This window comes from Carassius carassius, chromosome 27, assembly GCF_963082965.1.
Source record: "Carassius carassius chromosome 27, fCarCar2.1, whole genome shotgun sequence".
Classification (NCBI taxonomy): domain Eukaryota; kingdom Metazoa; phylum Chordata; class Actinopteri; order Cypriniformes; family Cyprinidae; genus Carassius; species Carassius carassius.
The window spans coordinates 4,896,630-4,910,902 of record NC_081781.1 but is presented as its reverse complement, the minus strand read 5'-3'; the positions used below and the strand labels follow the sequence as shown (position 1 = coordinate 4,910,902).

General features: G+C 36.2%; 1 protein-coding gene across 1 annotated transcript; it reads right to left on the bottom strand.

Moving 5' to 3' along the window:
* Positions 1–9,226: 9,226 nt before the first annotated feature.
* On the bottom strand, positions 9,227–13,616 carry LOC132106502 (DBH-like monooxygenase protein 2 homolog). Its single transcript, XM_059512233.1, has 14 exons — positions 13,550–13,616; positions 13,190–13,419; positions 12,760–12,906; positions 12,297–12,449; positions 11,856–11,939; positions 11,618–11,770; positions 11,374–11,476; positions 11,130–11,296; positions 10,966–11,054; positions 10,744–10,840; positions 10,586–10,645; positions 9,712–9,842; positions 9,502–9,610; positions 9,227–9,406 (listed from the first exon to the last, which is right to left on the bottom strand). The coding sequence occupies exons 1-14, from the start codon at positions 13,599–13,601 to the stop codon at positions 9,296–9,298; spliced, it is 1,686 nt and encodes a 561-aa protein (XP_059368216.1). The 5' UTR covers positions 13,602–13,616; the 3' UTR covers positions 9,227–9,295.
* Positions 13,617–14,273: the final 657 nt, after the last annotated feature.

Genomic DNA, 14,273 nt, shown 5'->3' with positions numbered 1-14,273 from the left:
ACCTTGGGTAACGGAGAAACTTCTATTTGACAGGAAGGATTGAAACCATTTCAAAACTGTGCTAGATTTAAAGGGGTCATATGATGCGATTTCAGTTTTTTTCTTTCTCTTTGGTCTGTTACAATCCCTTGATGCATAAAGAAGATCTGTAAAGTTGCAAAGATTAAATTCTCAAATCCAAAGATATATTCTTTGTAAAAGTTAAGAGTCAACGATGCCCTCCTAAAATGTCTCGTTTTATCACACCCCCACATAATCTTTGCATAATGCCTGCCAAATGTTCATGCAAAGAAAGAAGGCTTAACTTTTATTATCTCTGTTGCCGCTGGCGTTATGTTGTGGGGATGCTGTTTCCTTGTAAAAGTGAAGCTACTTTGTTTGGCCTTCCAAAACATGAAACAACTAGAAATCAATGATTAAGCTGTATTTACAACACTGTTCCAGAACAATTCAACCTAAATATTCAGATGTGTGCAGCATGGAGGACAAGGATTGTTTCCTCTGATAGTAGCCTACAATTCCGGTGTCTGTTTCTATAAAGTGGGGCAATTTCCAACTTTGCAAGGATAGTCTGGCCCTTCTGACTCACAGTTTGTAAGTACGTTTACATATGTAAAGGATTTGCCACTGATGATTAAAACGTGAGTTTTTAGCAGTTTTAGAGCTTGTTGTTTGTTATTTCTCCAATCACAAATGCAGACATGGTTTTATGTTTATGTGGCACGAAACGCCACATAACTTGTAAAAAGACAGTACACGTTATTATAATCAGTAATTATGTCCCCACTGGATGCAACAAATGCCTCGTTTGTAATGGGTTTTATTGGTTCTGTCTTGTCGAGCCGGGAAACACAGCATCACAGTATGTTTAGGGGGCGTAACTGTTCCATAACACACTTGAGGTATTTGGCCAATCACAGCACACCACTTGCTTATCAGACCCATGAGCTTTGTAAAAATCAACGCATTTCAGAAAGGCAGGGCATAGAGAAACAATAATGTACATTATGTGGAAAAACAATGTGGTTTTTGAACCTTAAACCACATAAACATTGCATTACATCAAATACACAATGTTCTTTTTAGCAACGTCATATGACACCTTTAAGCAAGCAGTCGGCAGGGTCTGTTTTCATTAGATGCCGCTATATGCACGTGCATCATTTACAACTTTGTTTGGCGAATCATTTGTGATTCAGCTTCACCTCCAGGGTGTTTTTTTTACAATACATTTTGCAAATCACCTTTCCTAATAATGTGCTAGTTAGCAAGTTTCACGAATGCAGCTAATGTTTACAGTTAGAGAACTGCTGGCCGGAGGGAGAGAGGCGGGGATGGCAGAGCTAATTAGCATTTAAAGGAAAATTCCCTAAAACGGCAACAAAAAAAAGTTGCCAATAATATCCTGTGAAAATTATGTTAATTGCTGTAAAATGGATTACAGGAAATTAATGCAAAGCAAATTACAGTTAATTGCTGTATGTGTAATACAGTAGTTTGTAGTATTTTTACATTAACATTGAATTTAACTTGTAGTTTATTTTACAGCAATATTTTGTAATTTCACTAAAGTACAGTATTTACCTGGCAAAAAAGTTGCCAATAAAGTCCTGTAAATATATTTTACAGCATTTATTTGTAATTTCATCAAATTACAGTATTTCACTGGCAACTAAAATTGCCAATAAAATCCTGTAAATACCCTTAAATACAATATGATGTTGTAGTAATTTAACAATGAAACTGCTTTAAAGAATAATTTTAACAGTAAACTATAAAATACTGATATAAATGCACTATCATGAGCTCTATCTTAATACATTTACAAATGAATAAAAAATGAATAGTCAATGATGTTGCAAATAAGTATTTATTAAAACTGGCAGAAAGACTTTGCAAGACTTTTACTGGTAAAATAAAAATTTCAGTCTTTCAACAGTTAAAATCTTATCATAAACATAACATAGCATCACAAATAACTACAAAAACATGTTAAAAAAATAAGCTACATTCAGAGTAGAAGATTAACTTTCTATAAAAATGAAGGTCAATCAACAGAATTTCTATAATTTTTGTAAAAAAATTTTTTTAAAGAAAATGATTAAAATAAAATGCTGGAATCAACATTAAATCACAAATTATGTTGTTTGAGCTTATGTTCTATTAAATTAAGAATATTCCTGCAAAAGACAATTTAATAAATACATACTGAAAGTCCATCAACTTTCTGAGATGAGCACACACACGAGGGTTGTCCCTCTTCTCTGAGACTTTTCCACTTGTTTTGCCTCCATGTGTCTGTCTTGTATCCAGTGAGTGTTGTGATTCCAAGAAAACATCTGCACATAAAAACAAGCAGAAGCATCAGGTTAAGTTAAGTATTGAATGAACCTAGCTCAATAAAATAAATGTCAAAATGCCACTTATACAATACAATCAGCATTTACCAGTACTTAAAAGGTTACTCCACCCCAAAATGAAAATCTTGCCATTAATCACTTACCTCCATGTCGTTCCAAACCCGTAAAAGCTTAGTTCGTCTTCGGAACACAATTTAAGATATTTTGGATGCAACTGGGAGGATTGTGACTGTAACACTGACTGCGAAGTAAATACAACTGTCAAGGCCCAGAAAAGTATGAAAGACATCATCAGAATAGTCCATCAGTGGTTCAACCGTAACGTTATGAAGCGACGACAATACTTTTTGTATGAAAAGAAAACAAAAATAACGATTTATTCAACAATTCGCCTCCTCTACGCATCAGTGTAGAACCATTTTGGAGAGTCTGATCTGTTGGACACAAACTGCAGCCGCTGTTCTGTTCTGTTCAGTTGGGTCACATTGACACGCTTTCTATGTTTATTTACGCTTTGACTTGAACAAAAACAAAAATAACCTCTTTGTTGATTAAAGTGGTTCTTTTTGTTTCAGATGGACTATTCTGACGATGCTTTTCATACTTTTCTTGGCTTAGAAATTGTTAATTGTTTGGCTGTCAGTGGGACAGACGCAAGCCTCCCGGTTCTCATTCAAAATATCTTAAATTGTGTTCTGAAGACGAACAAAGCTTTTACGGGTTTGAAACGATATTAATCACTGTTTATCATGTTAGCAGTGATTAATGACTAAATTGTCATTATGGGATAGAGAACCCTTTAAACTAAATAAGTAACCTTTTTCGCAAATGAAATTACTTAAGTAAAACTTGTTACCTTTAAAAAAATAAAAGTGTGCAAAAGATGCCTGCTCCTGGGACACCAGACTGAAGTTGTAATAAGACTCCAAATCCAGCTACAAAGTTGAGGTATGAATTCACAACCATCTGACCCTCAAATAGTCAAAAGCCACTGGGTGGACCTGAAATGAAGAAATATAAGCAATAATGTAACCTACAATGCAGTAGGTATTTTAATATAAAATGTAATCTAAATTACAAGCTTATCAAATTATTTAAATAATTGATACATTACCTAATAAAATCAGCTTCAGAGTTTTGAAGCATCAAACATTTCTCCACATCAGCAGCTATTCTTTGCACCTACAAGACATAAAGAAAATAATCTTGTGATTTCTCTAAAGCATTTACATAAATGAGACCAAACTTAACACAGAAAATGGCATATATTTTAGAATAAACAATTCTAAATTATAATATTACATTGTAGAACTGTACCACCAATCAAATTAAATAATTTACAGTGCAAAATTACAACTGTGTAATGACATCAATGTTTTACATTAATTTTTGAAAATACAATTAATAAATGTTGGAAAAATGCAATGATACTTCTTAAACGTGAAACTAAACCGCCATTAGGTGGCAGCGAATAACTTAATGAGTGAATCAACTGAGTCATTAATTGGACCCAGTGTTGCCAGATTGGGCGGCTTCGCGCCCAATTGGGCGGATTTGAATTTGATTGTGCGGGTAAAAATTGTCTTGGGCGGGTGGACAAAATTTGGGCTGGTTTGGGGTCAGTTTGGCGGTTTTCAAAAATATAAATTGTATAGGCTAACTGGCTAACAAACAAGCTCAAGTGTGCATATACTGCATCCGAACAGTCATCACGTCGTTATAAACTGCAGTGCAGAGATGCTGATGATGATGTGAACGTCGCGGCCGTACTTTTAGCCAATCACTAGTGATCTACAGACACACGTGATGATTCATGAGAAATAACGGATCTAATTTTAAATGTATGAACTGTATGAGTGATCATAATGCCTAAATATAAAGAGTGGGAGAGTGTTTTAACACTCAAAATGTGAATTACACCTGTTGAGGGAAAGATGACACCAAGACTCTAATATAACTGCAACTCCTAAAATAGAGCACAGTTAAATTATTTAATTTATAACATAATCTATTTATATCTAATCTATATCTAAACGATCTTGTCTTTTATCTTTTAAACAGTACAGATTGGTATATCCTTAGTTTTGACTGTGCAAATCTAATGTTCTACAATGAACTTCACAAAAGACTAAAGCTATTAGGACGGTATTGTTTCTCATGTGGACCGCTGTGAAAATAAATGTACATACCACCTCAGTGATAAACTCATGGATTCGGATGGCGATTATTTTTGTTGTTGTTGTTGTTAATTTTCATACAGTATTTATCAATGAATGACAACACAGTTTTGACTGTTATATGTGTGCATAAACAAGTGTGAAATACCTAATTACGTTGCTTTTTCCTATCACTTATACTGGACACTTATGCATTTAAATTCTGACTGTTGACATTGAAAATGATGCATATGTTTTTTCGAGGGTATCGGTAAATCAATTCTAAATCAATCAAATGTTTAGACGGTGACTGCTTGCATAACCTATTTTAATCATATTCGATAATTGTCTTTAATGTATTTGCCACCATTTGATCCATGGGAAATTTATCTAACGTTATTATGAAAAAAAATGGCTCTTAACACCTTTGACTGACATATTGTATCACATTATTTTGTTAGTTAAAGTTTTGGGCGGTTTTTTGTTGGAGTGGGCGGGTTTTTGTGAGCTTTTGGGCTGAAAATCGTCCATCCAATCTGGCAACACTGATTGTACCGATCCGTTCAAAAAGCTCAACCATTCAGCAAAAACACCGCTTATTTTTGATTTGAGAATGAGCAAAATAGTTTTGCTTTGATCGTTGTTTGGAACTATCTTCGTTAGTGAAATAGAACAACAGTTAATATTGTGTCTAAAAAAGTAAGTAACTTGTTAACTAATTGTTTATTGAACTATGTAGGCCTATTTGCAATCGTGATGCACACAAAAACAGCTCACTTGTGATGCTACTTTATATCATATGTTATAAATAAACTCAACAGTTGAACATTTACCTCATGTATTTTCCGTGAGTTTATGTAAGCTTGTTTTGATGTTGAATGGAAAGTTAATATAATCAGAATCAGTCACGCGTTTCGATGCTTCCTCATTTTTTTTTTTTTATCAGGCTAACTTGTTCAGTCGGGCATATAAAGATGTCTTTCACTTAATATAGTAAGGCGTCACGTCAATATGGGACAGTTGAACACATAAAATAATGAACATATGTGAAATTTCATTTGATTATATGTGTTCAATGAACACATATAATCAAATGAAATTTCACATATTTTGCTGTTTGTCAGTTATTTCGACAGATAACGTTAGTATAGTTACTATGACAATCGTTCGCTTTGGACTTTATGATAAAAGTTAGGTAAACACTACTTTAAATGCTCTCAATAAGAAAATGTAACTTCCAAAAATCGAAAATTTGGCCTTACTATGCTATGATAGCAATTCCCAGTTTACTGCACAGAAGTTACCAAGGCCACTTCTCTAAATGTCAGGATATTGTGACATGTGATATGATATCGCTTATACATTAACTCAAATAAATATAAAAAGGATTTATTTCTCAAGCATAATTAAGTGAATTTACCAGGAATTATGAACAAAGCCTCTAATCTTCAATCGTTCTCACGCTGCTCCAGTCGGCTAGGTTTCAGATTTGAATCATGCACGCGCAATCCCATAATGCCACACTACAGTAAGTTAGTGTAAAAAGCAGGAACTACAGTGACAACACCTGCTTCTTGTAAATGAACTACAGTTGACGTGGAAATATACTATTAACAACTGTAAAACCTTATTTGACCCATAATGCATTGCGAATTACAGCTGCATCTTGTAAAATGTTTATACAGTAAAATTATGTAAAATATTGCTGTATAAACTACAGCAATTTTTTTAAGTTCATCGGAATCATCGGAAAAGCCTTTAAATCTACTTATTTAATGGTTTTCTTATTGTAGAATGGCTAAGAGACATGTAAAAGAAAAGCATAGTGTAAAGTACGGAAGTTCTAAGCGGCCACACATTATAATTTTTTCCTTTTTGTTTTCTCGTTATAATGACTTAATTTTCTCTTTATCTCGACGTAACGAAAGGCGTTTTCTCGTTATAACGACTTAATTTTCTCGTTATCTCGACATAAGGAAAGTCGTTTTCTCATTATAACTACTTAATTTTTTCTAAGAAGTTACAAAACTGCGCCAGCAGGTGGCACTATAGACCTAAATATAACTGATGGGATGTTGTACACTATCCACTTTACTGTATGCTGGCCTTCCTCGCGATTGCTATAATTTGTACATTCTTGTTCATTACTGACATTCAGTTAATCCATAAATGTTAAATGCTTGAATCAATTTGATTATTTTGTGTATTAAGTTCTTGCCAGATGAATGAGTTTCACCAACATGTTCTGGGTCATAAAATAACTGCTAATCAAAACCAAGGTTGACATCACTGAATTCTGTTTGCACCTATATCTTTATTTGTGCTTCTTTTAGGCACATGATAAGGTAGTTAATAAGAAGAGATGTTCTGTTTATCTACAGTGGGACCGGATTTAATGATAGGCTATCTGTGATATTCCTCTTTTCCTTATTATTAATCTTTATTGTTAACCATATTGATGAGAAATGTGATGTATATGTAGAGTGCATAGGCTAATTTAATTTAGTTTTGTTCTATAATGTTGTAATAATTTTTTTTCTGCAGACACACACATACACTGCACATGAACGATCTTTTCAAACAGAAGCTTGTAAAGCACATGATATCTGTCCCAGCATATAACGACTACTAAAAGTGACAAATTATATATAATTTTATTTCAAATAAAGGGAAAATTAAAAGTGACTTTAAGATCTTAGAATAGTTCTGCATCCTTCTGAAGTGTTGGTGGTGTTGCCATTCAAACATGTTAATTACAAAAACAAAATGTTTGGTGTACTGTCTCTGGAAAAATCAACAGTGATTGATCAGCCTTTATTTATGTACAGTATTGTAGACGTTATTACCTAGGCGAAGCAAAATTTGCTGAAATATAGGCTTTAGTAAGAGCGCCTGCATGGTTGTCCATGGGATGCCTGTCAAAGTTAAGTTTGTTACTATAGCAACAGTAAAACGTTCATGTCGTTATAACGAGAAAACAAACTTTCGCTATGTCTTTGTAACAAGAAAACAAGACGGAAAAAAAATTATAATGCATGGCCGCTTAGAAAGTCAATTTCAATCTTTAAAGGATTTATTTAAAGTTGAGATGTTGTGAGGTGTTCAAGTCACATCTAACTACTGGGGTGCCTCAGGGCTCAGTTCTTGGACCACTTCTCTTCTCTGTCTACATGGCATCATTAGGTTCTGTAATTCAGAAACATGGCTTTTCATACCACTGCTATGCTGATGACACTCAACTCTACCTCTCATTCCATCCTGATGATCCGATGGTAGCGATTTGCATCTCAGCTTGTCTAACAGACATTTCTTGCTGGATGATTGCCCATCACCTCCAACTCAACCTTGCCAAGACAAAACTGCTTGTGATTCCAGCAAACCTATCGTTCCATCACAATTTCACAATCAAGTCAGGCACATCAACCATAACTCCTTCAAAAACAGCTAGAAGCCTTGGAGTTATGATTGATGATCAGCTGACTTCCTCAGACCACATTGCTAAAACTGTCCGATCCTGCAGATTTGCTTTATTCAACATCAAGATCAAGCCCTTTCTTTCGGAACATGCTGCGCAACTCAAGCTCTTGTTCTGTCCAGGCTTGACTATTGCAATGCCCTCTTGGCAGGTCTTCCAGCCAGTTCTGTCAGACCTTTCCAATTAATCCAGAACGCAGCAGCAAGATTAATTTTTAATGAGCCAAAAAGAATACACACCACACCTCTGTTTATCAATTTGCACTGGCTTCCAATAGCTGCTCGCATAAAATACAAGGCATTGATGTTCGCATACAAAACCACCACTGGCTCTGCAACCATTTACCTAAATTTGTTACTTCATACTTATGTGCCCTCTAGAAGCTTGCGTTCTGCAAGTGAAGGTCTCTTGATTGTGCCATCGCAAAGAAGCACAAAGTCACTTTTAAATTAAATGTTCCCTCCTGGTGGAATGACCTGCCCAACTCAATCTGAGCAGCCATCTTCAAGAATCAACTTAACACTCACTATTCTAATTCTGTTCTTCAAAACTACCTGTGTGTATATATATATATATATATATAGACCTCTGACACCAGCTTGCTCTATTTTTATATCAGTTTTGTTTATTATATTTAAAAGCCCATGCTACATGTACTGTGTTAACCTAACTGAGACTTGTTATAGCACTTCTATATAATTTCTCTTTGTTTGCTTCCACTATCGTCCTTTGTAAGTCGCTTTGAAGTATCTGCTAATGATTAAATGTAAACGTAAGTGACAGTTTGCTCAAATTTTGTTTTCAGGTTGCTTTCAAGACGGTCCATACGAGTCAAGAGTTTGTTCCATTAAAACTGACATTTAACCACTTCAGCTGTTATTTTGATTTTTTGAGAATTAGGCATATGCAATATTGGACCCACCGATGGGTCCCCAGAGTTGATGTGGTTAAGCAGACAAAAATGGAAGAAGAGTAGGTTGCATCATTGCCAAATAGATGAGCAGCGATGACAAACAGCGCCATCTCCTAGTGAGGTGAAAAGTGGTGATGATTATAGGGGTCCAGGCAGTGCATAAATCCAACTTTCTACCTTTAAATTACTTTTTATTAAAACTGCAGTGAAGACCAAGCAATATTTTACATTTGATTATTTGCTTTCTGTACCTGAAAACCTACAAACCTGAGAAAAAAATATATATATATATACACACACACACACACACACATACATATTCCCCATTTATTTGTGCAAGTTTGCAGGATTTCAAACAGGGCGGGAAAGATCTCAAACAGGCGAACCCCAGCTACGGCCCTGATGGCAAAGCAAGACTCCTGGTGGCTCTGCCGCTCACGCAGGGTGCAGATGGGATGGCTTTGAGGTCAGGAATCAGCCCGGTGTTGTTGGATACTTTGTTCTGAAAATACACATGGAAAAGAGTATCAGACACACACAGCTGTGGTCAGAACAGAAGCAGTTCAAGCTTGAGATGGAGGAGGTGTGGACACTTACATTTGAGTCCATGACCATGATGAGCTGGTCGATTCTCTTCAGTGTTTGTTGGTATTGATTGATCGACATGTCATTCCAAGTCTTCCTGGACATCATATTGAGCCAAGTACTGCAAAATTAACAAGTAAGAGTTACATTATCACCATTAGGATAAATATTAAGAGGGAAGTAAAGAAAATAAAAAAATTCAGGCGTTTAAAATGAGATTACGCTGGATCTTTTGCTCCCATCTTAGAAATTAAAGTAGTTGGATTTGGGAGGCTGGTACAGATGCTCAGATTCATAACTGGATAGTAGAGGAGGAAGGCCAAACACATCTCATCTGTAGTTGAGAGCCCCCCCTGCAGGCAGAAAAAGAGAGTTCACATTTTTTACATATTAGAACAATTAGTTCTTCAGGGATGAGGTTTTCATGTGCCAAAACCTGGCATTTTAGTACCTACAGTTCTACGGTCTACATGTCAATTTTTTATGGTCTTGTTAAATGCCTGATATGAGGTCTGTGGTGAATTCTCATTTTATTCTGCAACAAAATACATCAGTATAATCCCTTGTATTTTTTAAAAGCTTTTACTAGTCTTAAAAGAGGTAGTTGCTAACAAGTGGCTAAATGGGTCTTCAGAGATTGTCTGGGACATTAAACAATCACACTGAACAGGTAAACTCATCTAATAAAGTCATTTTTTTTTTTTTCAGCCTCTGTTTTAATAAACATGCTTTTGCAAAACTTTCCAACTCCAACATTTTTAGTTTAACGGCAGTAATGTTAACCTGGTGACAATTATGTGGTTCATTTTCAAGCTGGTTAGAGTCAAACTTTTGTTAGCCACAGAGCTTATCAGCAATAATCCAAAAGTTAGTGAGAAAAGCAAATTTAGTTTAAGAAAACCAGGGTGATGCTTACTTTCAGTTTGTGCTACAAAACCACATCACTGCAGCATGCCTTTTAGTCTTTACTGAACAGCCAAAAAGCGTGAGAAACCAGATCAGGAAATCTTAAACACACGCATTATATTTATATATAGAAATTTGAAGATGCATATTGAAAAGACAACTAGCCTCGGTGTAAGTGTACAGTACTAACCCATGTGAGTTTGTTGCGGTTTTCAGTATTATAGGTGCACTCCACCAGCAATTTGTCACCCTGAAAGACCAATATGTTCCTTTACTTCACTTATTTTGTATACATTATACTTGAAATCCCGGGGGAACTTAACAGCAAGGGAACTCTTTAGCACTTACCAACTTGACGGTCTTAGTTTTACCCAAATTGGTCACTTGTTGATATTCAAAATCATAGTTTTCATCCACAGCTAGGAAATCGATCTGTTGACCTCCTCTGAAGAGGATAATAATTTACAAAAAAAAAAAAAAAAAAACCCTTTTATTTATATATATAAAAGCTCAAAGGGGGTTATACATCTAATCATTTCCTGAAGTCAGTCATTGGTTAAAAAGGTTTACCTGAAGTGTCCGACTTTGACCTTCCGTCCAGCTAAGTGTGTGTGCAGCATCGCAGAGAAAACCTGAAGATCAGTTGGCTTCTTCAGAACCTGAAGATCACAGAACACAGGATCATCCAGTCATCTGCTGAATCTGATCGAGTAGGAGTAATTATACATACAAACCTTTGGAATTTCAGCAGTGTCACACAGGCCGTATGTGAGGAAGGATTTGGCTTTGGGTGGGATGGCGTACCCCGGGAGCACCGAAAGCCCTGTGATCAGAACACCTGCATCGTGCTGACGGAGTTTAGAGGTGTAAAAGAATCGGAGACCTGAATTATCAACTCGACCTGTGCAGAGAAGTATGTATTATTTTATTGAAATATCACAGTGTGGGATTTCACATTGTAAATTACTGCTGACTGACCTGCAGTTTTTTGGGGGTTGTAGTAATGCACTTCAAGCTTATAGAAAAAATTCTTAACTTTTCCTCCAATTGGTAGCCCTGCCACTTCAGGAAATTCAAAAGCCTTGAAAGAATTGAGAAGATTACCTCATTAACGAAGTGTGACAATTTCAGTAGGCCTAAAGTATCATTGCTAATAAAAAGGTAAAAATGGATCATCCTCATGAGGATGAACACACACACACACACACACTGTGAGACTAACCCCTCCGCCCATTCCCCACACAGCCACGGCCTCTATACACTTTGAATCCACCCCAACATAACACTCCTCCTCGAATGGCTTGGTCACGCTCGGAGGACAGCGGTACAACACAAGATGATGCACGACGTCAATGTTTGTGATCAGTGGCTCAATCTGGAAGTAAGAAGTCAAATTTAAATGATTGACAGACCGCTGGATAGTTCAAGATCATGGGTGTTAAGTTTAAAGACTCACTTACGCGATAAATGTGCTTTTTGTGATCAAACGTTGGGGCTTTCATGATCTTGCAGTGATAGTAGGTTTGTTTGGCTGGTACATTGAACTGAAATGATTTGTAAATGTAAGCAACGTGTAAAGTAACACTTGTTAGCACTTTAAATGGATTAACCAATAACAAATCTCTGCAAACTACGGGATCCATAACACATACACACATTTTGACAAGCAACATTAAATTGACCAAGTGACAGGAGACACTTAAACGGTTACGGAATATTTTTCGGTTTGAAATGCTGCGCTCAAATATTCTATTCTTCAAAAAAAAAAAAAAAAAATTCTGAATAAAGATGTTAGTTACAATCTTCACAAAAATTTATTGTAGCTGCCATTTTGAATTGTTGCCCTTAAAGTGCCAGCAACAGTAAACTGGGTTAACCGGCAGAACAATACAAACGCTTACATTGATCATGGTCATGTCGAAATGCTTGCCATTTGGAGGGTTGACACGAGGCATGTACTTCAACAGGTTCAGCTCCTTTGTCCCTCTTCGATTGCTGTGGTACTTGATTTCATCAGTCACTCCGTACGCATAGATCAGTTTCATGGGGAGATCCTGATAATGAAACAAAGTAAAGAGGCCGCACTATGCATATAAAACGTTTATTTAAAATAAACGTTTTATATGCATAGTGCGGCCTCTTTACTTTGTTTCATATGCGTTATATAAGGCCAGCACTCTGAAAATCTAAAAAAAAACATAGTGAAGCCTGCTCCCAACCTTATCACTTGAGATCCTGATAATGCAATAAAAATACTTGATGTCTTTACTTGAAATGAGAAGCTCTTTGGCCACATGCACACTGCAGTTAAATACCTTTTCCTTTGTAGTTAAGGTTTTTTTTTTTAACAATGATTAAACTCACAGTGATTGGAAAATCGTTTTTATCACAAGAGCTGATGGACCTCTGAAACTTCATGACGGTTTTCCCATTAGACTCAGTCAGAGACAGGAGTTTGTAGTTCTGTTGCTTGTCAACCAAAGGCTTTGAAAACGCCACAGCATGACGGTCCTGAGTACAGAAAAGAGAAAGTATGTATGGTTTATGATGTTGTAGTTATAGATCAATAATCTGTGCCAGATAGATATCAGATAGGAATAAAATATAGAGAATTAAATACAAATAATTTTTGACTCGACTGTAAGTGACAGTTATAGGTCTCAATCTTGAAAATGTGAACTACCAAGAAACCCAAATAGAAGAAAAACCTAACTTAATTGGAAATATGAAGAAGTCAAAAACAAATTAGTTTGTACTTTCACTGTTAGTGACTTTGACGGTTATCGGTCTTTACCGTGAAGTAACTGCCTTTGGGTCCAACTCCTCCAATGACCATATCAGCTCCAATCATTCCTCCGTTGGGGCTGAAGCCAAAACCGACCCAGCCGGTGGTGCTGACAGTGAGCTTGAACAAGATTGTGCCCTTGACCTTATCAAATCCCCACTTCAGCTGCACCTTGTGGTTGGGGTCCAGGTGTTCAGAGAAAGGCAGAAGAGGATCTTCCTGAGCCCAGGACCACTGGACTAGAAGCAGAACAAGAAATAATGTTACCATGTTTGCTTTTCAAAATCTGAAAAACAGTGTCTTTGTAAGGTGTTTGAGAAGACAGTGACATGAAACTGCACTTTTTAAGCTGTCTGTAACCCCCCTCACCTGATCTCAGTTCTCCTCCTCTCATTCTGGTCTGGTGAATCAGGTTCCTCATCAACTCATTTCCCAGTATTATTGGTTAAGAGAGAGATACGATCAGCTTTTAAAAGCACTTTTCATCTTTTCATGAACACACATTCACAAATTACTTTTTCTTAAATAAAAATTTAATTTAGGGCTGAGGTGAACAGAAAGTACAGAATATGGACATTAACTAATTCATGATGACTGAGATTGATTAGTTAATGATATTACATAAGATAAGGAAAAATAGAGGTGCACGATAAATATCTGCCGGTAATTAATGCACATCTCGTCAGTGAAGACGTTTTCTAATCAGCGGTAAATTCCATCACATGCGTGATTTCACATACTGACAAGCTGCGCAAATCAACGCTGATAAACTTGGATTTGCGCAGTTTCTCACAGTTAACAACGGCTCTGTGTAGTAACAGCTGCTCTATTTGAAATCAGGCACCTGATGGAATTTACTGCTGATTAGAGAACCGGGTGTTCTCACGGAACACCATACCCATCAGATAATGCGCATGCGAAGCAGTGAAATTGGTGGAATTGCGCATGCCTTAAATTTAAACATCATTTCAGCATACCTAAAATGACGAGCGGTAAGTGTTGGTGTACAATTATAAACTATTTTTATTGAACCAGGTTATTTATCGTGCCCCTCTTTTTTGCCCTTTCAGTATCTTCACATCAATTGAGCAGA

What these genes read in the sequence shown, in the direction of transcription:
- LOC132106502 (XM_059512233.1), bottom strand. Translation starts at nt 13,601, where the DNA reads ATGAGGAACCTGATTCACCAGACCAGAATGAGAGGAGGAGAACTGAGA. An exon ending in AAACTAAGACCGTCAAGTTG is followed by an intron (nt 10,646 to 10,743) that starts GTAAGTGCTAAA and finishes TTGGTCTTTCAG; the next exon opens with GGTGACAAATTGCTGGTGGA. An exon ending in ATGGGAGCAAAAGATCCAGC is followed by an intron (nt 9,611 to 9,711) that starts GTAATCTCATTT and finishes TTAATTTTGCAG; the next exon opens with TACTTGGCTCAATATGATGT.